At 38.5% G+C, this 24,281-nt stretch overlaps 2 protein-coding genes across 13 annotated transcripts; one reads left to right on the top strand and one right to left on the bottom strand.

Moving 5' to 3' along the window:
* Nucleotides 1-1,772: 1,772 nt before the first annotated feature.
* LOC143880675 (protein PTST homolog 2, chloroplastic-like) lies at nucleotides 1,773-11,505 on the top strand. 7 transcript variants are annotated; one of them, XM_077383662.1, is made up of 9 exons: nucleotides 1,773-2,572; nucleotides 2,696-2,865; nucleotides 6,163-6,354; nucleotides 6,434-6,693; nucleotides 9,102-9,225; nucleotides 9,309-9,482; nucleotides 10,672-10,740; nucleotides 10,856-10,942; nucleotides 11,023-11,225. In XM_077383662.1, exons 1-8 carry the CDS (start codon nucleotides 2,007-2,009, stop codon nucleotides 10,918-10,920), a joined length of 1,620 nt encoding a protein of 539 aa, XP_077239777.1. In that variant the 5' UTR covers nucleotides 1,773-2,006; the 3' UTR covers nucleotides 10,921-10,942; nucleotides 11,023-11,225. The 7 variants fall into 7 exon arrangements, with proteins under 7 accessions (XP_077239777.1, XP_077239784.1, XP_077239770.1 ...); XM_077383669.1 differs by having other exon boundaries at nucleotides 9,309-9,487; nucleotides 11,023-11,223; XM_077383655.1 differs by lacking the exons at nucleotides 10,856-10,942; nucleotides 11,023-11,225 and adding an exon at nucleotides 11,241-11,505.
* A 7,467-nt stretch (nucleotides 11,506-18,972) lies between these two features.
* On the bottom strand, nucleotides 18,973-23,493 carry LOC143880658 (protein phosphatase 2C 50-like). Of its 6 annotated transcripts, none has more exons than XR_013251777.1 (6): nucleotides 23,338-23,493; nucleotides 21,444-23,177; nucleotides 20,988-21,346; nucleotides 20,795-20,900; nucleotides 20,084-20,554; nucleotides 19,379-19,518 (listed from the first exon to the last, which is right to left on the bottom strand). XR_013251777.1 is itself a non-coding variant. In XM_077383634.1 (5 exons), exons 2-5 carry the CDS (start codon nucleotides 22,356-22,358, stop codon nucleotides 19,184-19,186), a joined length of 1,710 nt encoding a protein of 569 aa, XP_077239749.1. In that variant the 5' UTR covers nucleotides 22,359-23,177; nucleotides 23,338-23,492; the 3' UTR covers nucleotides 18,973-19,183. The 6 variants fall into 6 exon arrangements, 4 of the variants coding, with proteins under 4 accessions (XP_077239749.1, XP_077239752.1, XP_077239751.1 ...); XR_013251775.1 differs by having other exon boundaries at nucleotides 20,993-21,346; nucleotides 23,338-23,492; XM_077383634.1 differs by lacking the exon at nucleotides 20,084-20,554 and having other exon boundaries at nucleotides 18,973-19,518; nucleotides 20,993-21,346; nucleotides 23,338-23,492.
* Nucleotides 23,494-24,281: the final 788 nt, after the last annotated feature.

The raw sequence follows: 24,281 nt of genomic DNA, 5'->3' as shown, positions 1-24,281 counted from the left end.
CAGTTACACCTTTCAAAACAAATGGAACCCTTTTGAACCCTAAATGAAACCCTAATTTGGTTTCTAAAATTGATTTCTTTCAATCCATCGAAACCCTAACAAAATGAAACCCTTTGCAAACCATGGATAAACTAGAAATCAAATGAAACCTTTTCAAACCCTAACACAGGAACTAATTATAGCTTTATACAATTTCAATAATGGTTCCAAGTATTTCATCTCCAACACCCAAAGAAGAAAACCCAAAAAATGAAACCCTACATTAAATGGTTTAAAAAATACCTTGGAGAGTTGAAGTACGGGTTTTGGCAAGAGGAGCTACACTTTCCGGCGACAACCTAAACTTTCCGACGCGTATGCAACCTTCCCGGCAAGAATAGTATTTTCCGGCGAGGTCAAAGGGAGAGAACGAGTGAAAAAAACGAGTGAAAAAAAGGAGAAAAAGACTGAAAAAGGGTAAAAGAGGGTGAGAGGGTGAGAGGGTAAAACGAGAGGTTAAATGGATGGAAGGGTATTTTACTTATCTTCCTCTCCCAACCGTCTCTTTTCTCCACCGACGGTGACAAGTCTCGTCTGAGAAGAGAGGTAAAAAAAAAAACAGTGTAAAAGATAAAAAACGAAAGTAAGAAAAATTAAGTTACAAAAGGGTATATTTGTCTTCAAACACAGTTTCTCTCACCTCACACCCCTTATTTTATAATTTTCGAATCCCTACCCTTTATTAACAATTTCCATAAAACTTTGCATTTTTTTCATCATTTGCCCTAGAATCATCGTTGGGAAATGTTTTTTGGGGCAACGCCTATTTGCTTTACTCCGCAACAAGTAAAGGGTTTTGATCTTCAAACAATGTAAGCCCGGGTGTTTTTTTTTTTTTTTTTTTTTTATTTTTTTAAAGTATATTTTTATGGTGTCCACCTTCTTCAAGGATCTAAACCATTCGTTGTTGGGCCCTGTTCTATATGTGGCTCCGTCCCTATCTGAATCAAATCCTTAAATTTCCAAATCAGCTAATATGATTTTCAAATATGTCATGCAGGACATTGTTTGGAAATCCATATTTCTGGCAAGTACCTTTACCCTCGCTGCTCCTCGACCTTGCCTCAACAATAGCAAGACGCCCTCCCTCCCTCTCTCTCTCTCTCTCTCTCTCTCTCTCTCTCTCTCTCGCAATTTTTTTCCCTGAGAGAGCAGCCACATCAGATCAAGGTTTTAAATTTCGGTTTCGGCTATAATTTCAGGCTTCACCAAAACCAAAATTTTGGTCGAAGTTGGGTAGAAGTTATCGAAACAAATTTTCTCGGTTTGGGCTATAATTTCGGGCTTCACCGAAACCTAAATTTCAGCCGAAATCCCGAAATGTCGGTCGAAATTGGGCAGAAGTTATTGAAACAGCTGATTTTTCTCCCAAAGAAATTATGGAAAATTTCTGTAATTTCGGCTGAAATTCTGTAAAGAAATAAAATATTAATATTATTCCGAAATTTCGACCTAAATTTACGAAATTTCCAACGAAATTTGGTTCGTTTATGGAATTTCGGTTTCGTTGTTGAACGAAATCCGAAATCTCGGTCCTCAGACGAATAATGAATGAGACAAAATCTGAGCCTACGTGGTTTTTCTCCCTTGAAACAGCTTGTCTGCGAAATGCCTACTGCGATCGTTCCTAGCAAATGAGGGTCACACGTATTCTCCAAACCGTCTTTTTTCTGATATCGACACCCTCTTTTTCGCTTTATTTATTTCTACCCAGAATCAATCTCCCGTTTTCTCTTTTTTTTTTGAAATAGTGATATACTGAATTAAAGAGAACCGAAATGATGGTCCACACACAGTACACAAGGATCTTTGTTTCTTTATTGAACTCTTCTTCTCCGAATAAATGAAAACAATCAAAGATAAAGAAGATCGATTAAACTACTGATTCCTTGGAGAAATGCAGTAAAGAAAGATAAAGAAGATTGATTAAACTACTAATTTCTTGGAGAAATGCAGCAGGAAAGAGAATGATTTCGTTGATAGCTTCGCATTCTTCCATCTTCCTCACTACTCCCGCCAAAGTCCCTAACCCTAACCCTAACCCTAACCCCAACGTCTTCCTCTGCTCCTCCACCTTTTCTCCGCGAAATTCCCTAACCCTAACCCTAGCCCCACCGTTAAGGCGGATGAGGGTTTGGGAGGTTAAAGGGGATGCGGGATTTGATGACAATGTTGATGATTTGGAGGCTGAGATTCTTGATTTCATGGAGAAATCACCAAACCCTAGAGATTTCCCCACCAAGGATGAGCTGATTGCCGCGGGGAGGATGGATTTGGTTGTGGCAATCGCTACACAAGGCGGTTGGCTTACATTCGGTTGGGATTCGGAAGAAGAACAAGAAGATGATGAAGGGGTTATTAGGGTTAGGCAAGATGAAGATATCGATGGCTGGGATTCGCCGAATTCGGAGCAAGACAATGGCTGTGATTTCTTTCACAATGATGGCAGAGAATTTCAACAGAGGAGTGATTCCCTGGAGACTTTTGATCTCGTGGATTCGGGGGCAGCAGCCACGTCTTCAGGTAGATCAAGGTGAGGTTTCTGTTGGTGTTTATATTTGATTTGTTTGTTGGATTTTTTGTGATCTTGAAGTGTTTTGAATTTTGAATGCTAATTGGCCTTCTTTTTTTTTTTTTTTGCGTGGTTTTTGTTCAGAGAAATTGAATCAGAGGGCGGGGAGGATATGGGGATTGAGGGTATATTGAGTCGACTGGAGAAAGAAAGAATGCTTTCTTACGCTGTTGAGTCGAAAGAAAAAGGTGGCAACGATTGGATATTGGGGAAGGATGGCGAGGATGAGTGGCGAGGAGTTTCTGTGGATGCGGGTTAGTTGGCTAAACAGATGCAAAATGGTTGTTATACTAGTTATGTTTTGCAAATCCAAATGCCTAGGTTGTCTTTTAGAATCTAGTTCTTTTGGAGTTTTCATGTTGAATTTATTATACTGTCAAGCACAAAATTGGAAAGAGAGAAATTCTAGAATATTTGAAGGCAAGGGAAAACATGATATTGATTTTAGAATATTATCTGAATTTTGAGGCTGGTTGTGCTTCTTTACTTGAAGTTTGACCTGTCAAGCTCCTAAGAGTTCTCCGGAATAACCAGCAAACATGGATTAAAAGCTAACCCATTTAACAATGTTCTCTTAATTCCTTAGTTTGAGTTTGGTTGCAGATAGTTACCTTGTACAGCAGTGGTGAATTAGAACTTAAGTAGTCAATAGGTGTAATAGCAGTGAAGTAGTCTCCTAGTAGAGTAGTGGCCAGTTGTGTTTGGTTGTCAAGTGAAGTAGTTTCCTGGTGTTGAGGGAGGGATGGAGGGATGGAGAGCTAAATCCCAAGACTCTACTAGCGTAAACTACCTCTTCTCAAGTACTTTGGTGGGGGAACAAAAGTTATGTCACATGGGCAGACAAGGGAGGGAGAGAGGGAGGGATTGGCGTTGTTTATGCGCCCAGTACAGGTTAGTGATCGGCGTTGAAGTGAAAGCTGCCTATTTTGGAATAAATTGTTTGGCAGAAATTGGTTTCATTTAACAACAATTGGCTCATGAAAGATTCTAGGGTTCACACTAGTTCCCAAAAAAAGATTATAGCGTTCATAAGAGATTTTTGTGGTGTTTTCGAGATTTAGATGTTTTATGCTAGAGGTTCTTTGAGTGCTCTTCTTCCCATATTCATAGGGAAGGAAACTAAATGCTGATAAATTGGTTAAATTCGGTACCAACTATAGAGATGGTGTGGTATGACATAAGATACAAATATGAATTTCTCCAAAATTTAGAGCATGAATACAGAGACAGGTATCCCGTTCCATGAGATATGCAAAGCATGCATAAGTAAAACATTATAAACCTTAAATAGATTTAACTTAGAGGATGAAATCTATAATATATTGATATTATTATTTAGGATTCAAAATTATAATTGCAAATATAGGTCTAACAAGCAAAAATATGGTTTTTAATTCGAAGGGTGACATATGTTTGGAACATAATGGTTTTTTTTTATATTGGCAATGAATCCTTAATGAGAGAGAAAGAATATACAACACTGACAGAGCAGGTCAACTAAAAAGTAAGAAAATTAAAAAAAAATACAGGACAACAGGAAAAACAGGCAACTCCTTCGTGGGGAAGAAAATCAAAAAGTTCTAACTCCCTTCTAGTGACTCCTTTGGCCAACATATCTGCTTCCAAATTTGCCGATCTTTTTACATGTTTGAAGGAGACTCCTGACTCCCCCATCTGATCCATGATCTCGTCTATCCGAGGAGTAAATCGCCATGGGGGCAAACTACTACCCTTCAACCATCTTATTACATGGAGGGAATTTCCCTCCAATATCACCCTATACATGCGACTCAATCAATTTTAGAATCTGCAGTCCCTAACCTTCGCTTCATTAGAATCTGCAGTCCCTAGTGGCCCAGAGAGTCCCACTTTGTTGCACCTTCCTCGTCTCTTAGAAGACTGCCCACCCCTGCAGAGCCAGGGTTTCTCAAGCTCGATCCGTCAAAGTTTAACTTGAGAAAACCCCGAGGAGTAGAAACCCAACTTTGGATTACTTGCTCTATCCGATCTCCACCTAAGCACACCTCCCTCCAGCCATGCCAAAGGTCATTAGCTGAAATAAATCTGAAACTGGGGAGGGCCCTGACTCAAGATATGGTCAAGGCAATAAACCTTAAGTATAGATGAACTCAAAGCTCTTGACAACCCGTTTAAAAACTCTAGCGTTTCTTTCTTTCCGCAAGGTCCAGATCGTTGCCAAGAACACCATTTGCCACAGCACTTTACCTCTCTTCTTCCACGGGGCAAATGACCAACTATTGAGGAGGTGATTCAATTGAGCTGGGAATACCCAAGCAATGCCAAACCTTTTTAGAACTCTACTCCAAGCTTCCCTGGCAATCTTGTAGCTAAGAAGCAAGTGCTCCACCGTCTCACCTGCTTCTATACGTAGAGCGTAATGGTCCACTATCATACGACGATTCCGCAACCAAATGCGCGCACCCTAGGGGTGCCGAGATGCTCCACACTTTGGTTGCCTGCAGGGATGTCGTGCAAGATGAGAACCCGGTGATAAATTGATTTGACACTAAATCTCCTGAAGTGCTCCAGATCCAAACTCTCTTGTGTGTACCCGACCTTTTGATGAACTGCCCTTCCACTATCTCCAATAACCGAGTATCCTCTCAAGTTCCCGATCAAAGAAATTCCTTCTGGCATGGGTGTTGGTATGGTGTCATGTCACACATCATATGTTCGGCCTATATAAGTACTTGGATGTAAGTGCTTTAAAGTTTACAACTTTTATAAGTAAATTTGGATACTAGATCTATAACTTTTTTAAGTAAATTTGGATGCTAGATCTCCACAGTGGAGGCATTTGCCTAACAAAAATTAAAAAGAAGAACCATCACCATTTTTAGATCCAATGGCCTTTCTAATGATCTATTTGTTACCGAGAATTTCCATGCCGGAGTGCCCTCGAAGATCCAGCTTCTATGATGGATCTCCCTTGCATTTGATTTTTTGCTTTGACAAATTTTAGACCGGTGATCTCCATTGTTGGAGGGAAATTTCACCACCATTTAGCTATGAGCGTTGCATTTTGATGCCAGATATTTTTAAACCGAGCCCACCTTCCTGTTTTGGGAGTAAGCTTGTTTTTGGTTTACCAAATGCACCTTTCTGAGCGATGGATCGTCTCTCTGTACAAATTCATTTGGAGCTTCTCCAACTTATCAGCCATCAAGCCAGGGTTGTAAACAAAAAGTAAGTATGCTTAAATAATGGCATACGTTGCCTTAAGAGTGTGATCCGGCTGCGTGAAAACAAATATCTTTCTCTCAAGGCCTTTAACCTGGACACCATCTCCATCACATGGTCCAAATCATGCTTAGTAAGTGCACCTTCTTTTAAAGGAAGGCCAAGTACCTTATAGGGAGGGTAGAGTGGGTGGGGAATCAAACATTTGTGCCTCTGCATTTGCTTTTAGAGTTGCCAGTTTAAAGTTGAAAGTTGATTTCTTTTTCTTGGTTAACTTTGTTTTCTGAAGCTTTTAATTAAATAGACATTTTGAAACTTAACATGTAGTATTTGTTACCTGTAAAAGACAGTTGCTGACAGCGCAAGAAGCAGAAGATCCCTGTCATTATACCCTGGAAAAGACTCGTGGAATGGTTTGGGGACCATGCATTTTCAAAACGGAGCTTTTCAAGACACTGATGAGACAAGAGGCTCTACAAACCCAGAAATATGGAGAACGTGGATTGGTCAAAGGGCAGGATTTGTGGAGAATGAATTTGAAGGTAATTTATTTCAAATGGGATCTTTTATGTTTCAAAATCTGACTCCACTAATATCTTCTTGCCATATTTTGACTTGCAGCTGCAGAAATTGATCACTATGGAAGTGGAAATCAAAGGATGATGGATCATAATCTTTCATGTGATGTGGTTATGGATGTTGAGATGAATATTGAACCTGAGAGTATAAATGGAACTAAAAACATTAAAATAGAACCAACCTCTGATGATAAAGAGAATTACCAAAACCAGATACATTCCCGTCTTCAACACATGCAGCAAGAGCTTAATTCTGTACTCCACTTACTTAGGTCCAGAACTGATACTGTCGTCTCACATAAGGTGTGTGATCTGATACCTATTTTTTGCTATATTTTAATTTATATAGATCATAATACCTATTATTTGCTAATATAGTTTCATACACTGTACTGTATATTATTTATTTTGCCTCCTGCTTGAACATATAATCTTTGGCCGTTGATATTTATTGCTAGATGATCAATATGATTTGATGAGCATTGGTGTTGAGCATTATGCTAAACTATTTTCTGTTCTCTGAAGAGGATTTGTTTATTTATTCAATAAACCATATATACATTTGGACCCTATGCCCTCTGAATTTATACATGGGTGATCGAGTAACCAGTTTAAAACCATCCTAGTTGGCTGAGTTACAACGTGCGGAAATGGGGGGCCGGTGCCGACCTTGATGTAACACTCATTGAGTCTGTATTTTTGAAGCTCATATTACTAATGTTCTGGGATCGAATTCCATTTCGTTTGGAAATTCATTTTGTAAATGAGCCTTACACACTATGAATTCATGCCTTAATGAACCAAGCCTGGGGATGGACATAGCATTTATTTTGCACTTGCCTATTGAAAATATTTAGTTGGATCTTGCCGAATGTTATCTTCAGCTCTGCACTGTACAGAGTGCATCTCGTTGTGCATATTATATGCTTAGTAGTTTGTAGGCACAAGGTGTAAGTCATCCTGTTCTCAGATGAAATGGTATGAACCTAGGAAGTTTATTGGCATGAGCCTGGGAAGTTTCTGCCTTTCTGGAATCATCTCCTTTGAACCTTTGGTTGATTGTACGATGATATCATGCCTCTCCCAACCCTATCACTCCGAGTAATTTGTCACTTTATGCATGTGTAACTCTTTTTTTTTTCTTTTTTTTGAACTGGAAAAAAAGAGTTACACATGCATAAAGTGACACAAATTACTCGGAGTGATAGGGTTGGGAGAGGCATGATATCATCATGCCATCAACCAAAGGTTCAAAGGAGATGTGATGCAAATATTAGGATTTATTTCCATATTATTTAGTTTCTAAGATTTTTATTTTCATGTTATTATAGAAGAAAAATAGGAGAAGAGAGGGAATAATAGAAGAAGAGAAGTAGAAGAATAGAAATCTGGGGGAGAAGCTCTCAATTAATCTTTATTCATCAAAGTTATAATTCCTAATACAGTGAGGCCTATATATAGGCAATGGGATGGAAATAAAATTCCATGGAAAATAATTAACTTTCCTAATTCTAAATAACATAAAATAAAATCGTAGAAACTAATAGCATAGAAATAAAAATACTAGAAGCTAAATAATACGGAAATAAATCCCAATATCTGCATCATTGTTATTAGTTTCTAGGATTTTATTTTCCATAGAATATTATTTTCCTCCCATTGCCTATATATAGGCCTCATTGTATTAGGAATTTTAACTTTGATGATTAATTGAATGAATTGAGATGCTCCCCTCTAATCCTCTAATTTCCTCTCTTCTTCTCCCCCAAGTCTTCTTCCCCTCTTTCTCCTCTATTCTTCTTCTTCTTCTCCTATTCTCTTCCTCCCCCATTCCTCTTCTCTTCTTCTCCTCTTCTCTTCTATTTCTCTTCTCTTTCTCTTCTCGGTCCTACATCAAGATGGTTCTAGAAACTCATTAGGCTCATGTCAGTGTAACTAATGGGATTTATAGATGGATTTGGTTATGGGATTGGACGAAGGAAGGGGATAGGTTTGGGCGGAGAGAGGGATCTGATTTTGTCAGATCTGAGAGCAGAGAGAGGTTTTTGCTTTTTCTTACCCTTTCTTATACACAGTGGCTTTTTCCTCAAAAAAATTTTCATCACTACAAGAGTCGAGAGATAAGCGTCTCGAAAAAACAATTCTTATCCCGCGGAGCGAGAAATATCCTCTCCAAAAAATAGCCTAAAAAAGCACAATGAATCTATTGAATACCAACCAAGAGCCGCTGAGGAATGACATTCTAGAGGAGTGTGGTTTCCGGGGAGCGAAATTCCTTCCCGAAAATTGTTAAAGAACGCACCCATAGTTTTTTTTCTTATTTTAAAGAATTTTCTAACGAAAATAAAAAACTTTTGAAATGAAAAATAATTGACTCCATCATTCATTAAGTTGGGCAATAACTCAGATATAGTAAAATTAGAAAGCTAGCATGCATATATATTAGTTTTTATTTAAAAATATAAATTTTTTCCAATTTTTTAAACCATAAATAGTGCTATCATTAAAAAAAAAATCTAATAGTGCTAAGTTTAAACCTGGTAGTTATGTATTGTGAGTGAGAAGAAGAGTGCCTGCCTTGTGGGTTTTGGTAGAAAATTATAGCACTTGATATGGAGCAAAGCTCCCGTACCTTTACTCAGTATTCATGCTAAGCAGGATTGGGACAGTCATTAATTACCTCCTTTGTTACATCAACTGATGTTCATCAGGGTCAGGGTACATCCTTGGTGGATTTGCATAAGCTTTCTGATGCTTGGGAATTTCAGCAAACAGAAGTTATGAAAGCTCGAGATAAATTGCGGTCAACACGTGCCAAGTTGGCAGTATTAGAAGGCAAAATGGCGATGGAGATTATGTATGTTTCCTTTCCACATTTAACACGGTGTTAGAGCCTTATCCTCCTTTATTTTTTCCAGGAAATGATAGCACCATATCTTCTTTCCACAGTGAAGCACAAAAGATAGTCGAAGAGAAACAGAAAAGGATTGATAATGCCCAAAAGGCTCTGCACGTCCTCCGAACTGCCTGCATAGTTTGGCCTAATTCGGCTTCTGAAGTTTTGTTGGCTGGATCTTTTGATGGCTGGACCAGTAAGGTTTGTTACTCTTAAGGAACACTATAATTTGGATCATTTCTTCAGTAAACTTTCCGATCTGCAAGGGAAAATGCTATTGATTTGCAGGAAATTCAGCCTTGATAGCCTCTGTTTTACTAAATACATACAAAATATTTTAGCTTTTAGATATGAAGTTAGACCCTGTTTGTAATGCTGTCTGCATTTTGCATATAAATCCTTAATCTGCAAAATACTTCCCAATTTATCATTGGAAGTTATGAAATGACCAAATTTTTTTAACTTAAGGTATTTTCAAAAAGGTTCCTAAATAATTCACCAAGCACAATTTGACAAAACAACCTTCTAAATTCATGATCTTTTGCCGAAAATGTATTTTTTTTAAGAAGGTAACCAATCAAATTTATTAAGAACCAGCAAACACTTTCAAAGGCGGGAGACAAGGAGTCCCCCACAAAGTTTAAAAAACAAAATACATACGTTAAGAGTATGTATTTCGAATTCATGTTTGTCCGTTTCTCTCTCTTGGCCTTCCAGGTTTGCATCAATTTCGTCCTTGTTTTGTCTGGATTTTGACTGTTGGCCACACCACTTCCCTCATCTGCTATTTGGAATTGATTTTCTATCCCCCTTTTCTGCTTTCTCATTTTGTTTTTGGGATTGACGTTGATTCTCATTCTCTCTCCCTCCATTTATTGGATTAATTTCCACTTCTTCTTGTCCACCTTTCGTTGGAAACTTGGTATTGCTCAAGATTTTTGTTCCTTCTTCCAAGCAGTCTGTTGCAAGGGTTGCTGTTCTTCTTTTTCTTTGCTTAGATCATCTTCCTCATTTCGTGATTGTTGTTTGCCATCATCATTTTCATCTAAGCAGACAGTTTTCTGCTCTCTTTATTCTCTCATTTCTTTGGGTGGAGGCGTGCTGCGCGTTTTCATCATTTCCCTCGTGTTTTGGAGAAGGTTATGCTGAGAGATTACTCGGTTCTCTTCATTTACCCATGTAAAGTGGAAAATAGAGAAGGTTAGGGTGAAAAATTAGACTCTTCCCTCTTTTCACCATGATTACACTTGCGTCTGTGTTGTTGGTTTGACTATTATCATGTTTAATCTGCAATTCCTTCCATAGTTTTCCATGGTATTTTTGTCTATGCCATGTTTGGATTGCTAATATCAACCTATATATATTTTTTTGGTGGTGTACTGCAGAGAAGAATGGAAAGGTCAAATTCAGGCAGCTTCACCCTGAATCTGAAGTTGTATCCTGGCCGATACGAGGTTGGTGGCGTTGTGCTCGTTCAATTCTGCTAATTTATTTCTACTTATTAGGGTACTCAACATTCGAATTGTAGGATTATCTATTGTGAGTATTATGGTCTCTATATGTGAATAGGACACGTGGTTAGTTGGACCCTTGATCTGTACCGTATACTAGGCGGGCCCAAGTGTGGATGCTAATAAACCGAAAGCTTTCTCACTGGTAGATCCTAACCTAACCATCCGATAGGTAACCTGCAAATGCAGAAGAGGGCCTTTTCTGTTTTAACAATCTGTTTGCAGGTCACTTTAAGGATCCTTAGGACGTTCTGATCAGTATGATTTTTGCACAATAACCAATCCAGAATAGGCCCACCTGATGTGTGGTCCAGATCAAGGGTTTCACCAGCCATATGTACCCTCCTACATCACTGGTACCATAGTGGTCACGATTATTTGCATAGGCTCATCCATTTTCAAATTAATTCTTACCAATAAGAGTATTTTGCTTATGGGTACAGATAAAGTTTATTGTGGACGGCATGTGGAAAATCGATCCGCTGCGCCCCATCGTAAACAGCAATGGGTATGAGAACAATCTCCTTATCATCTCTTGAATACCTTGTGAATCGGTACCACGTGAACATAATAATTTTGTAAGCTTCCTCAAAGCCAATTCATTTTTGTGGCCATATTCATTTTTGCTTTTTTCTGGTGTTTCTGATACAATAATCCATGGATCTCTTTCAATTGATTACTAATGTCATCTTATTCTTTTCTCAGTAAGCAAGTTCTTGGGTCTTCTATCATGACAATAATATTGATGATCTTGTTTCTGCTCTAGAGTAAAATTGGCTACATGATTATAGCATGTCTTGAATTTGTTGAAGAACGCATAAATTAATGCTTTTTCCACTGAAACAAATGATTTTGACCTGACTCAATTCTTCCCACCTGTTGGTTCCTAGCTAGGCCTAGTTATGGTAATGACAAGTCTTGATCAATGTATCTGCGATCTGATACAATCCTTGATAGGGATTGCTCGTTGGAAGAACAAGGTGAAGAGAAAAGAGATGGAAAAAGAAAACAGTGTATGAAACTGAGAGAAAGAAAGAGGAAGAAAGAACTTTTTTATTCAACATCATGCGTCGTACAGTGTAGTTCTGCTCTATTTAAAGACTTTTGTTACCTGATGGTTACAACTACTTCTTGATCCTAACTAACTAATATTCCTTTTCAGTTGATCCTAACTAACTAATACTTGCTTATTACAATTAAAGACTGATGTGTAATCCTGCAGCCAACGAGGTCTTTGTTTCAATCTGATTCCTCTGCTTTTGTCCCCTGATTCAACATAAACTTCTGAGTCTGAGTCTTCTTCCTTGTCCTTAGCATTCTGACTGACTTCTGTCTCTGCTTCTGTCTGATTTCTACCACGATCCTTCATAGTTGAGTTTTTAGGCTATATAACCATAGAAGTTTGATGCCTGGGGACATGAGAAAAACCTCTTTCGTTACCCGGTGGGGGCAATAAGGGCATGTATGAGAGAGCTATCACCACCTTTTTAAATGATATAATTAATAAGTAAAGGTCTGCGTCGATGACATGATGTCAAGTCACAAGAAAAGGGACACTCGTGTAATAGCCCCAAGGAATTAGGAACTTTCAAATCCGGTTGAACCCTCGGAGGTGCAACCTCTGGCAAGTTACTTGGGTTTAGCTAGAGAAGTTTTCTAGGGAGGGTATCCAACATATGACACCAACTATTACCTAGAAAGAGATACAGAGGTTTTCTAGGGAGGGTACAACACGTGAGTAGGTTTATTGCCGAGTTCATCACCACCTTTGAAACCATAGTCAAGCTATTGAACAAAGGAGGGATGATAGGTGCCAACTAGCCGTTGAAAAGGAAAGAGTTTATCTAGAACCCTCCGGTTTTTGTGCCTCCTCCTTGATAGACCCTTCTGTGTCTATACGTGTTAGTGAGGGATATACTAAAGGGAGTAATACTAGTCAGAGGAATGCTAGCACCTATAGGTCTCGAGGATATTAGGGCCCCCATAGGTGAGTATATTAGGGCCCCCATACTAGTAAGAAGAATGCTACCCATAGGTGAGTTTTATCTAAGAAATTTAGGATTGTAATTGGGTACAATTTTCCTAAGGGAGATGCATGTTTTGATATTTGCACTAACACACCTTATTTTTCATTATTTAAAGAGGTGTCAAAGGTTATGACAGTTCACAAAAAGCTCTCACTAGTCAATTAAATATGAAAAGACTTCACATTTGTGCAATTATTAAATCCTGCTTGTTCTAATATCATTTCCCTTTTCCTAATCAAAAGAGAAGGCCCTTGTAACGAAGATTTGGAGGGGTATTTATTGGTCTGGGAGGGTAGAGGTTAAATGGGAGGAGATGAGGTGTCACCGCTCTATTGGCCAAGTATAGGGTTACTTTGGTCTTTTTGGTGGATGAATACTATCCCTTTGATCAAGAGGATGGCTAGGATTGATCCTCCTCCTTAAGTTGGGTGTAATTAGGTTTAGGATTGGGGGTAAATTTTAAGGGAAATGATGTGAGATGGAGGTGAAGTGATGAGAGGGAAAAGATTTTGAATTGATAAGACAGAATTTAAGGGGACATCTCATTTCTAAGGGGATATGGAAAGGATAAGACAGAATTTTGGGGAATTTTGGGAGATTTGATGTGGGCTTTATGTGATTTATGGGTGCCCTTGTATCAATTTTGAGGGGACAAATTTGCATTGGCTCTTTGTGGGGGGGGGGGGGGGGGGGGCGCTTTAGTTTCCCCTAAATTTGCTCAGATTTAGATTTTTTGAGGATCTTATTTTTGCTTTTGTCGTGCATGATCGAAGGGCATCGAATTCTCGATGTGCTCTTATTCATTTAAATAGTTCTTTTGATGCTCTGATTGTGGGCACAAATCTTCTTTTGATGCTCACCTAACCTTGTTATAGCATGCATGGGACTTTTAGACTTAGGTTGCGTTTGGATTGCCGGAATCAACATCATATTCCGATTCCTATTATGATTCTCTCTTAAGCAGAATGAGAAAAAACATTCTAATAAAATTTTCATTCTAACCTGGTGGAATCAGAGTACCATCTCTTAGGGCGGCAAACAGATTCTGATATTTTTTCCGTCTAATTCTACCGCGGTGTTAATTTTGGCCCCTTGATTTCGTTCGTTTTTTTTTAACCATACACCAGAATTGGGCAGAATGAAATCAAACCAAACATCAGAATTTGGCGGAATGAAATCAAATCCCGATTCCAGAGCCTGAACGCACCCTATAATTTTCTTCTGATTGTTTTGTCTCATCTAATTGGGGGTTTCTATCTTTTGATGTTTCAACCGTCAATGTTCGAATCGAGAACTCCCACTTCCTTTCATTTGCCTGATTTGAGCTTAATTCAACCTCCTTATGGTGAAGGGCATCACCCGTTTGACATTAGGATCTTAAGAGTTAAGACCATGTTTTGGCAACCATGGATTTTTTTTCCCATGGAATATTAGCTTACCAAGTGTTGAGAGAGGGGTAGGGAGAGTGTATGAGTGGGGAGATGATGCAACGTGGCTGAAAAATAGGGAAAAGAAAAACTCTACTTCCCTAATTTTCAGCCACTTCTCACCCTCTCCTCACTCATGCCTTCTCAATTCTCTCCCTCTCCCACCGCTTCAATATTCCGGAAAAAACTTTCATGGGTTCTAAACATGGAAGCCTAAATATTTGTGATTTACCTTGTCCACGTAGACCTTCCTCTTGTGCCATTGTTACGAACCTAAATCGGTTCGTAACGGATTTGATCTTCTTAGAGGAAAGATCAACCTCTTGATCCAGTTCGAGGGAAGGATTAGTCCTCCTTTGTGCACACAAACCAAGGTTTAAAATTTCGGTTTCGGTATCAGTTTCGTACCTTGAAATTTCAAAATTTTGGTCGAAATTTAGTACAAAAATCCAAATTAATATTTTATTCAATATTAAATTTCGGCCGAAATAAATGACCATTTCGGTTTTGGGTTGTTTCGGTGTCGGTCTCCATTAAAATAATATTCTTCATTAAAATTAAGAAAGGCTTGTACATGTGATTTATCCCTAAGAATCCTAGCTATAACAAACAGGTAAGAAATCAAATCCTATAAGTAACAAAATCTAAACAAATTTATTTGGCCAAGTGGGCAGGTAAACAGCCCTTGATTGATTGTGTCCCCTCGGTTCCTTATCACATAATGAGAAGGATATGACTAAAAGCTCTTGTGACGGAGACAAGGACACGGTTTCAGTTCTCTCCATCAGGAGATATAGACAAGACGTTTTGGATATATTTGCCCCCCTTTCTTGACCCGTACACCCCCTTGTAGTGTAAAAAGAGTGGTATAAAATTATAAATACACTAGAAGGGGCGGACTGGGGAAGAAATGGGGGAGCATGTATCACTTCCCTAAGTTATTTCTTAAGAAATTTGTGTCCTCCCCTCTTGAAGTTCTACGATTTTGGCAGTTGGATGCTTTGCTGGGAATTGTAATAGGGTCAATGAGATATAGTCTAAAACAAATTGAAGGGTTGCCAATATCAAAACGGGTAGGAGATGAATATGAAGTTCTGGTTTTTTCCCAATGTTAAAAACGCATAATTTCATTGACAAGTACAGCTGGGCCCATTTAAATGACATAACTACTTGTGGATGGACCCCACGGCAACGGTTCCACCACGACATTGCACTATGATATAAAGGCAGGTTTTAGTCAATGATTCATGATATAAAGGCATATTTTAGTCAAGGGAAATGTTATCAGCACTACTGTATTTTTATTTTGATGAGGGCACTCCTCACTTTATTAAAAGTATGGCATGGCGCGCACCACAGGATAATCCAAACCGTCCATTAGATGGGCCACAGCCTAAAAAGGTGTTACATTTCCCTTTAGTCAATTTTTATTAGATCTGGGTATTTTGGGCATTTCAACAAGATATGGGCATTTTGGTCAATTTGATTAGTAATCCTTCTGGATCCAAGAAAAGATAATTGGTTTGCTTCTTCCCACTTCCTATAAGACTCAAAAAACATCCAGGCCAACTGGGCCCACACTAATTCACATGGGTCCCACCACTCCTACCAATTGGAATGCAGTCAGCATGAACTCTGATTCTTTTTCTCTTTTAAGATTTTGATTTTGATTTTGATTTTGATAGGTAACGTGAAATTTAAAGTGTTGAATTTGGTAAAGTGTCCGAATCCGATAGGGGTGCAACTTGGGTAGGGCGTGGTTGTGCTTTTGCTTAAAAAATGAATTGGTACCAACCCGAATCCAAACCCGATTTTTAGGTAAAAGCTCAACCCAAATTCCCAAAAATCGACCCGACTTGCACCCTTAGAATCCAACATTAGTATCGACTGCCGATTCAGCAAATCTCAAAAAGTAAGATTCATGGATTTTTCAAAATATTTTAATCAATTCTCAAATTTCAATAAGTAAATGTAATTCTTTTACGTGATTATATAATTAGAACAGGTAATATTATAAAGGGAAATGTTATCAGCAACTACTTTATTTTGATGAGGGCACTCCTCACTTTATTAAAAGTACAGTATGGCCCGCAGGATGATCCAAACCGTCCATTAGATGGGCCACATTCTAAATAGGTTGTCCCCTAAAAATTATTTCCATAGGTTGATCCTAACTCTCCGATCCATAGAGGGTTAGGATCAACCCTCAAACATTCAGATAGGAGGGTTAGGATCAACCAATCGAAATGATTTTTGGGGGCACAACCTATTTAGGCTGTGGCCCATCTAATGGACGGTTTGGATCATTCTACGGTACGGGCCATACCGTACTTTTAATAAAGTGAGGAGTGCCCTCATCAAAATACAGCAGTGCTGATAACATTTCCCTATTATAAAAATTTTAGTAAGGCTAAGTACATATAATGTTTTATTAGGGAAATGCTAGAGAGTGGAGACTTTTACAGAAAGGCATTTAGCGGCTGGTTAACGAATTAAATGAATAAGATAAAATCTGCTGAAAAGTGTGGGTGTGTGGCTGGTCTCTCATGCAACGGGCAGATGCGAAATGCCTTTTTGTGAAAGTCCCTAGCAAATCCAATTTTACTTTTCATATAAAAAAACTTATTAAAATAGATAAAACTCAAAACATGTGATAATATAAATTTGTTGCGGCGATGTTTAGAGAAAGATAGATAAAAGAGATGTAGAAGGGTAGCAATGAATCTTAAAGGTACATGTTTTTTCCATAAGCAGGGGTGTTTGTTTCAGTGTGTCCCAAGTTGGCATCATAATCTTCATTTTTATCTTTCAGATAGATGCTAAAGGTAAAAAAACCAGGTAATACAGCCTAATCTAAACACTATGGTCGTAGCATCAAAACCATTGGAGCAAACCCCCTGAAAAGTTCAATTTCTATGTGGAATCTATGGTTGAGAAAAGTTCACTTGAAGTAAGCATTCTAATAATAAATATTCTATATGCTAATAACCTTTAATATCATATAAAATTTTCAAGAATCAAACTTTGTTCTCTGTTTTTTTTTGTTTTTTTCCTGAATAATAATATTTTGCAAATTAGTTTCATCCAGTTGAAGCAAACTTAAAGAAAGTAGATCACTTTGAATCAGTAAGCAATGATCTTGTGCATATGCTATACACTAGAACCCAGTGTACAACTAAAAACCAACTTTACTACCCAACCACTGCACACCCACATACTCTATAATGATCACTCCTTGTTAAGGAGAACAGATAAAATGCTTATTCTGGAACATTAGAAAGAAGGAATTCTATATTTAAGTTCCTTTTCAGCATATTCTCTCAGTACATATTCTACCTCATTTACTACTACTAGTCTGTGAAACCATTTGGCCAAAACCTCTTATGCTTCTTCTTGGCCAACTTGGATCTATGGTTCAACTCAACTCAACTCAACTCAACAAAGCCTTTCTCCCAAACTAGTTGGGGTCGGCTAAATGAATCCTTTAGAAAAAATTCATGAAGAAGGTGAAAGGAATCTACCCGGCTCTAATCCTGGCTCTAGTTGGGTTCTTCTACGTGGATCATTTTCTTCCATTCTATCCTATTCAAGGTCATGTTAGATTATGTTCTTAGCTATCAAGTCTTTCCTCACTGTTTCCACCCAAGTTGTTTTCGATCTGCCCCGCCTCTTTTTACTCCATCAATTTGGCACGAGTCGCCTCTTCTCAACTTGGATCTACGGTTGATAACTAATAACCATTAAAATCTTCCAACAGCCAACATTTTTTGGTTGTAAGTAATATCGTCCGAGTTTACAAAAAAATAATGGCTTCCAAAGAAAGGGACAAAATAATAACTTTCAAGCAAAAGTAGAGCACATTGTAAGCCCCAAAACACCTTAAAACCAATCTCTTTCTCTGATCCATACATATTTATACTTGAAAGCATATACGTATTTATACATGAAAGCAGATGTATACGACATGTAGTTTTCGCCCAAGATATTATAGGTAGACTTTTTTTAATAAATGAAAGTAGAGACAGCTAAAAATTTATTAAATCTTTTTTCTGACACAAATAATAGCTATTAGAGGACCTAGTATACTTCATTGAAATTTTACAACCTAACCAGGTGGTCACTTATTATCAATCAATGGTCACTTATCAGCCACTGATCTCCCAGAAATATCCCCTCTTTCTGTTGCAAAATCTCCAGAGCCTGTTCTGAATCTAATTAGATACATCCACATAACTTTGAGGGTAATGAAACACCGATAAAGGAATGACCTCTTGCATAAAAGACACAAGAGCACAGACTCTGTTGAGTTTGTTGAACCAACTCAGTCCTCCACTTAAATGAAGCCACCAAGGCAAGTCATAGTTATGTAGACTATCACAAACCATGGAGAGAAAGAGAAGTCAATCCAAAACTCATTATAAACTGGATGAGATAAAATGGGAATGATGGTGAAGGATCATAGACAAAAACATTTCAAAAAGCAAAAAGATAAGCCTTTTCAGTTGAATAAAATGAGATCAACATAACCACCATCTCACAAACTTTCTAATGCGTTTATAGGGCACCATCTAATATAAGAGAAGATACTTAAAAATACCTCACAGAACCTTGAACTTGGAGGCAAAAAATCAGGGTCTTCAGTGTTGAGGATAATATTGAATCCTTCCCAGCCTTTATCCCTACAACAGCTCAGGTTTACATTCCCAGTACTTTGCACAGGGTAAGACAAAAGAACTTACAGAATTATAGAGGCATTGCACAACATCAAACAATACAGATGTTTAGATCCTATAGTACAAAATATCATTGTTCATACAGCCATTAAGCCCAAATGAATAACAGATGAGCTAAGCTACGTATTAATGGGGCAAAAATATATGGATCAATGAAGTTTTATATCACATGGTGTTCTAATGACGGAAAAACTTACCGTCACGTTTTGCTCTTGAATTTCCTTTGCGCTTTCAAGTCCACGACTGTAACGGTAATGTTGTCCTTGCTTCCCCTCTGGAGGGCAACCTTGGATAGATACTCTGCGGCCGCTTGGGCAGCGAGATCAACTCCTTCACCCCTTTCTGTAGAAGATAGGGCACCATGCTTTTTGTGCCAGAGAAGGATCCTCCTGCGAGCCACATCACAGACCTCTTCATTTGTCATGACATCCCATAATCCGTCACTGGCTAGAATAAGGCATTCGTCTTCTTTCATTCGAGGAACAAACATTACTTCTGGTTCCGGAATAATCCATGGTTTCAAATACCTATCACCTGTAGTAACCCAAGAAACACCAGTAAACCTATGTTCAAATTCAAGCACCAGTAAACCTATGTTCAAATTCAAAGTTCTTCAATGCCTAGACACTTATACTGACATTGAACGAATGATGAGACTTTCGAAGTAACCTAAACTTGTAGACTCTACAATTCATGTTTCACAAACTTAAGGGCGAAGAAGTGCCAATGGAATTTAAAATGAGACAAAAGGAACCTATGGCATCCGCCAGGAATGTAACGTAATGAGGGTACAACATAAGTGTCGCCCTTGATATTTGATCCAACGACAGCCTATTAAAAAGTACTTAGCAATTGGATCAAATGTCAAGGGTGGCACCCTGATTACGTGGAGCAATGCCTGACACCATATAAAAGCTCATATTTATATGATATGGTACATAGCATATGCTATTTAATACAAGATTCTACACATACTAATGCTGATATGACCATATAAATTATTAACCTATTTGTATAAGCATCATTTGAACATTAAGCTCAGTCAACGCATATCAAAATGCAATCTGGTAAACTCTAATTTTAGTGCAGAGTAACATACATTAACAGAAATCTCTTGCACTTGGTACACACCATCGATCCCTAAATGGGCTTGGGCGGGAACTAATAATGAACACAAACATACACATAATATCCAATCAATTTCTTGATAACAAGCTCTTGTTGGGGCACCACACAAAATGGATGAAATTTCATTTCCCAAAAAAAATCTGACAACAAGAAAGTAATCAGCAACAAGACAGATTAATATAAGTATGGATACTGCGATGATATTTTTTTCTGAATGATAAGGATACTGTGATGATATTTCCTCAGAATAACATTTGAACAGTTGGCCTCTCTGTATCATACTTGTGAAACAACCAACTGCTCCAAAACCTTAAGCTGTTGGAGTTGGTGTAATTTAATCATTTATACGTAAACACCCCCCTCATCTGTCATCCCTCTATTTTGGGTTGGCCTTACGCGTGGACTTTTAATATCAAGGAGCTGTGAGTTTTGAACCCAGAACCTGCAGTGAAGCAATAGGTCTGATAACATGTGAAACAACCAATTACTCCAAAAGCTTAAGCTGTTAGAGTTGGAATTCTTTTAATCATTTACACTTCAACAATACTGAATGGCAAAATGTACTTGATGAATGGAAGTTGCCATTTAATGTCGAGTAGGGATACAGCTTGGTGACCGTGTGATGTAATACATAAAAATAAAATGTAAACAACAATGAGAGCATGATGAAGAATCAACATACCAATTGACCTTGACATTGCGAGAACACCAAACACACGGTATCCATTCCATTGAATAACCTTGCCTCCAGCGGCTTCAATCCTTGCATATTCATCTTCTCTGTTTGGCTGAAAGAATTAAATGGATATCGGTTTTTTATAAAGGTAGAGCTTTGATCACAAATTAGACAAAGATGCAAAACCACAAACACATGCCTTACTTTATGATCTACTGACAATGGCAAGGATGATTTTCCACGACAGAGGACTGCTCTCGAATCCCCACAGTTTGCAACGATGATGTGAGAGGAACAAAGAACGGCAACTACGGCAGTCGATCCCACGGTTTCTGGGGCAACAGGCTCTGTGCTTCCCTCAGAGGCATTTACTTTACTTCCAAAACTCCCCCTACTGACTTTCCCCCCTACCTCAGAATCAACTTTAAGAAAGCAACCCGTGAAAGCTTTCTCCCACTGCCCCTGCCAATTCCCATTATAGCCCTCAGAACCTTCTTTTAGATTTTCAATCTCTTCGATCAATGCCGAATGCATACGAGACCGACAGTAGTTAGCAACCTGTAAAATGAGAACGAATTCAAATCATGAAAATTCTACATAAGTAACATTATGTTATCTATCGAAGTTCGGTAAATGAAAGGGAAACAAAGGGTACCTGTGCGCCACCATGGCCATCATAGACTCCAAAGAAATGACTAGTCAAGTGGCTCAAACTTTGGTTCATTCTGTCCACCACATGATCACTGGTTAGCAATTGGACTGGAATTTTCAAAAACCGAGGTACAGTCGTAAAGTCATCTTCCATCTCTGCTCTCCTTCCACATATAGAAATGCAACCCCAAAGAGGAATACATTCCAATTCAAAAACACATTGGCTGCCAATTCCACTAGCCCTCTTGTCTAGGGGCAACTGAGGAACAACAGTCGATGTCTTCAAATCATTATCACCTTCGGAAATTGTTGCCTCCGTTCCTAGAGTTGTTAGCATATCAAGGGGCCGGTTGACATCCTCCCGTGAGACACCAACACTCGGCTCCTCTAAACCGACCCTCGAAATAATCTGAACATCGTTCATGCTCTTATTAATGTCCACAGAAGTCACTGCACTGATTTCACATGCACCCTCCAAAGTGAAAAATTCTTCTGCACAAATGCTACTAGTATCACTGGCCACAGAAAGAGAAGAAGAGCTACGGAGCACTTTTTCAGTTCCTATGAGTAAGGAATCGTCTTCCTCACATTCATGGATAACCGCATCACTACTAACCCAATTGCTTATGGGTATCATCTTGAACAAATCAACTCCGTCTCTTAGGTTTTCTTCTAATGACATGGCCCCGACATCAGCCTCTTGTGGCGGACCACTCGAACTGCGACCTTCATTTACATCAACCATGGACTCAGGCAGCTTGGATAAAGGATCAGACAATAAGGTTGCTGCTGTGTCTGTTATCAACTTGAGGCTTGTGATTTCCATATGGGTTATCTTCGAATTATCACAGATTAAATTACCTATCCTAAATGGCACTGCAACCGCCAGAGACATCTCCTCCATCAATTCCCCCATCATAGTAGTAGTAAGCTTCCCAATCCTCCAATATTACATACCCAGTCATTTTTCAGCCATTCCTTCCCCTCCTTCCATCTGGAAGGACCTGACAACTTGGCAACTCACGGGTTTCGAGTACCAGTGTTTCAACGTGGCCAAAGCAAATTCTAGTTGACTCGGCTGATGAGGACTTCGACAAGAACACGGTCAAGGTAAAAGGGAGTCAACGATGACGTGAGGGGGGTCTGAAACTATGGTTTCAACTGACCCTCTTCCATGCCCAACAAAGAAAACTCTCAAATAGCAACCTCTTGGTTTGTAGACAACGAAACACAATCCTGAGAGGAGCAGGAGAAGTGAAAGAAAAGACCCTAAAAAGCAGCAAAAAAGAAACAATGGATCAACAGGAAACGGTGAACTGATCTGGTACAGAAACAATGGATCCAAATTCCCATTTATTGGAATTCCAACCAAATTACCAGAAAGAGAAATCTCTCTGGAACTTATCCCCTTCCCTTGGTCTGTCTAGACTCTTCTCAATTATATACCTACCCATTTATCTATCTATCTAACAGAAGTGAGGAAGAAAAACAAGGCCAGAAAAATCCTCTCTTGATGTAACAAAATCAAACCCTTATCTTTAAGCATTATAAAGAAAGCAAGAGAAAAGGGTCATGAGAAGAAGCTAGAAAAAGTTATGCCCAGAATCACAAGAAATCCCTTTTCTCCTCCACCACCCTAAAAGATGCTGCCCTTTTACATCTGGGTTCCCTGGATCTGAGGGAAAACATTACAGCCTCTATTAATTGTGTACCCTCTCTTTCCACCACTTTTTAAATTCTACAAAAAAGAATACTAATTCCAATTACTAAAACAACAATAATTTCTTATACCATATAAACAACAAAAGCAACAGCAAGCTCCCCTTTCTCTCTCTGTTTCTGACTCTTCTAATAAGAAAAAAAATTATCTATTATGAAGAATCAGAGGAATGACTTACAAATGGAAAGTGGTAAGAAGTTGTGTGTTGCTTTGTGTCTCCAAAAAACTTGTTTTGATTTCTTGTTAGATTTCAATGGAGAGTTGAAAGCAGAGCAGTGGAGAAAGGAAGAGACATAAAGACAGTAGAGAGCGAGGGAGAGAGAGACATGTGTCCAAATGGAAGATGGTAATAATTCATAGGTGTTTTTGTTTTGCAAAAGAAGTGCTCTACTTTGCTTTATTTCTAAAAACAGACTTCTAGTAGGACAATTTACAAATTGAGTCATCACCTTTGAGTGAATTTTGCAAATCAGGTCATGCCATCATTTTGTGACCAAAATGCCCATGTTGGAATTTTATTTTATTTTTAACTTTTAAAAGACCAAAATGTCCTTACATGTGACATGATGAAAATTACTCTGTGAAAAGACCAAAATATCCGTGATGCTCAGCGCTATGTTTTGATTAGGGTGGGTCCCACCAACTCAATTCAGACCCATACAAAGGGTGGGGCCCACAATTTTGTCTCATTTTTTTATGGAGCAGGTTCAACCGTCTCCAATTGAGCCCATGTATATCGTGGGTCCCACAATTTTGCACACCTTTGTTTTGTTTTGATGGATGCGCCCATTTTTTACACCCATGCATAAGAATGCTGGTATAAATGGCATTCCCACACCCTTGATCTAACATTTATCACTGGCTAGCATGGGCATTTTGGTCCTTTTACAAGGCAATTAGACTTATCACTTATAAGGACATTTCGGTCCTTTTACAAGGTCATCAGATGACTTATCACTTATAAGGATATTTTAGTCTTTTTCAGTGAGTCAAACAAATGTAGCATGGTTATTTTAGTCACAAATTGATAATGTGGCGTGATTTGTAAAATTCACTCAAACATGATGACTCAGTTTGCAAATTGTCAAATCAGATGACTGTTTTTTCAAATAAAGCATAGTA

Source organism: Tasmannia lanceolata, unplaced genomic scaffold (assembly GCF_043159265.1).
Source record: "Tasmannia lanceolata isolate RefF3 unplaced genomic scaffold, GAP_Taslan_0.1 ptg000002l, whole genome shotgun sequence".
Taxonomy (NCBI): domain Eukaryota; kingdom Viridiplantae; phylum Streptophyta; class Magnoliopsida; order Canellales; family Winteraceae; genus Tasmannia; species Tasmannia lanceolata.
Note: the sequence above shows the minus strand (reverse complement) of the source record. Positions and strands in the feature narration are given on the sequence as shown.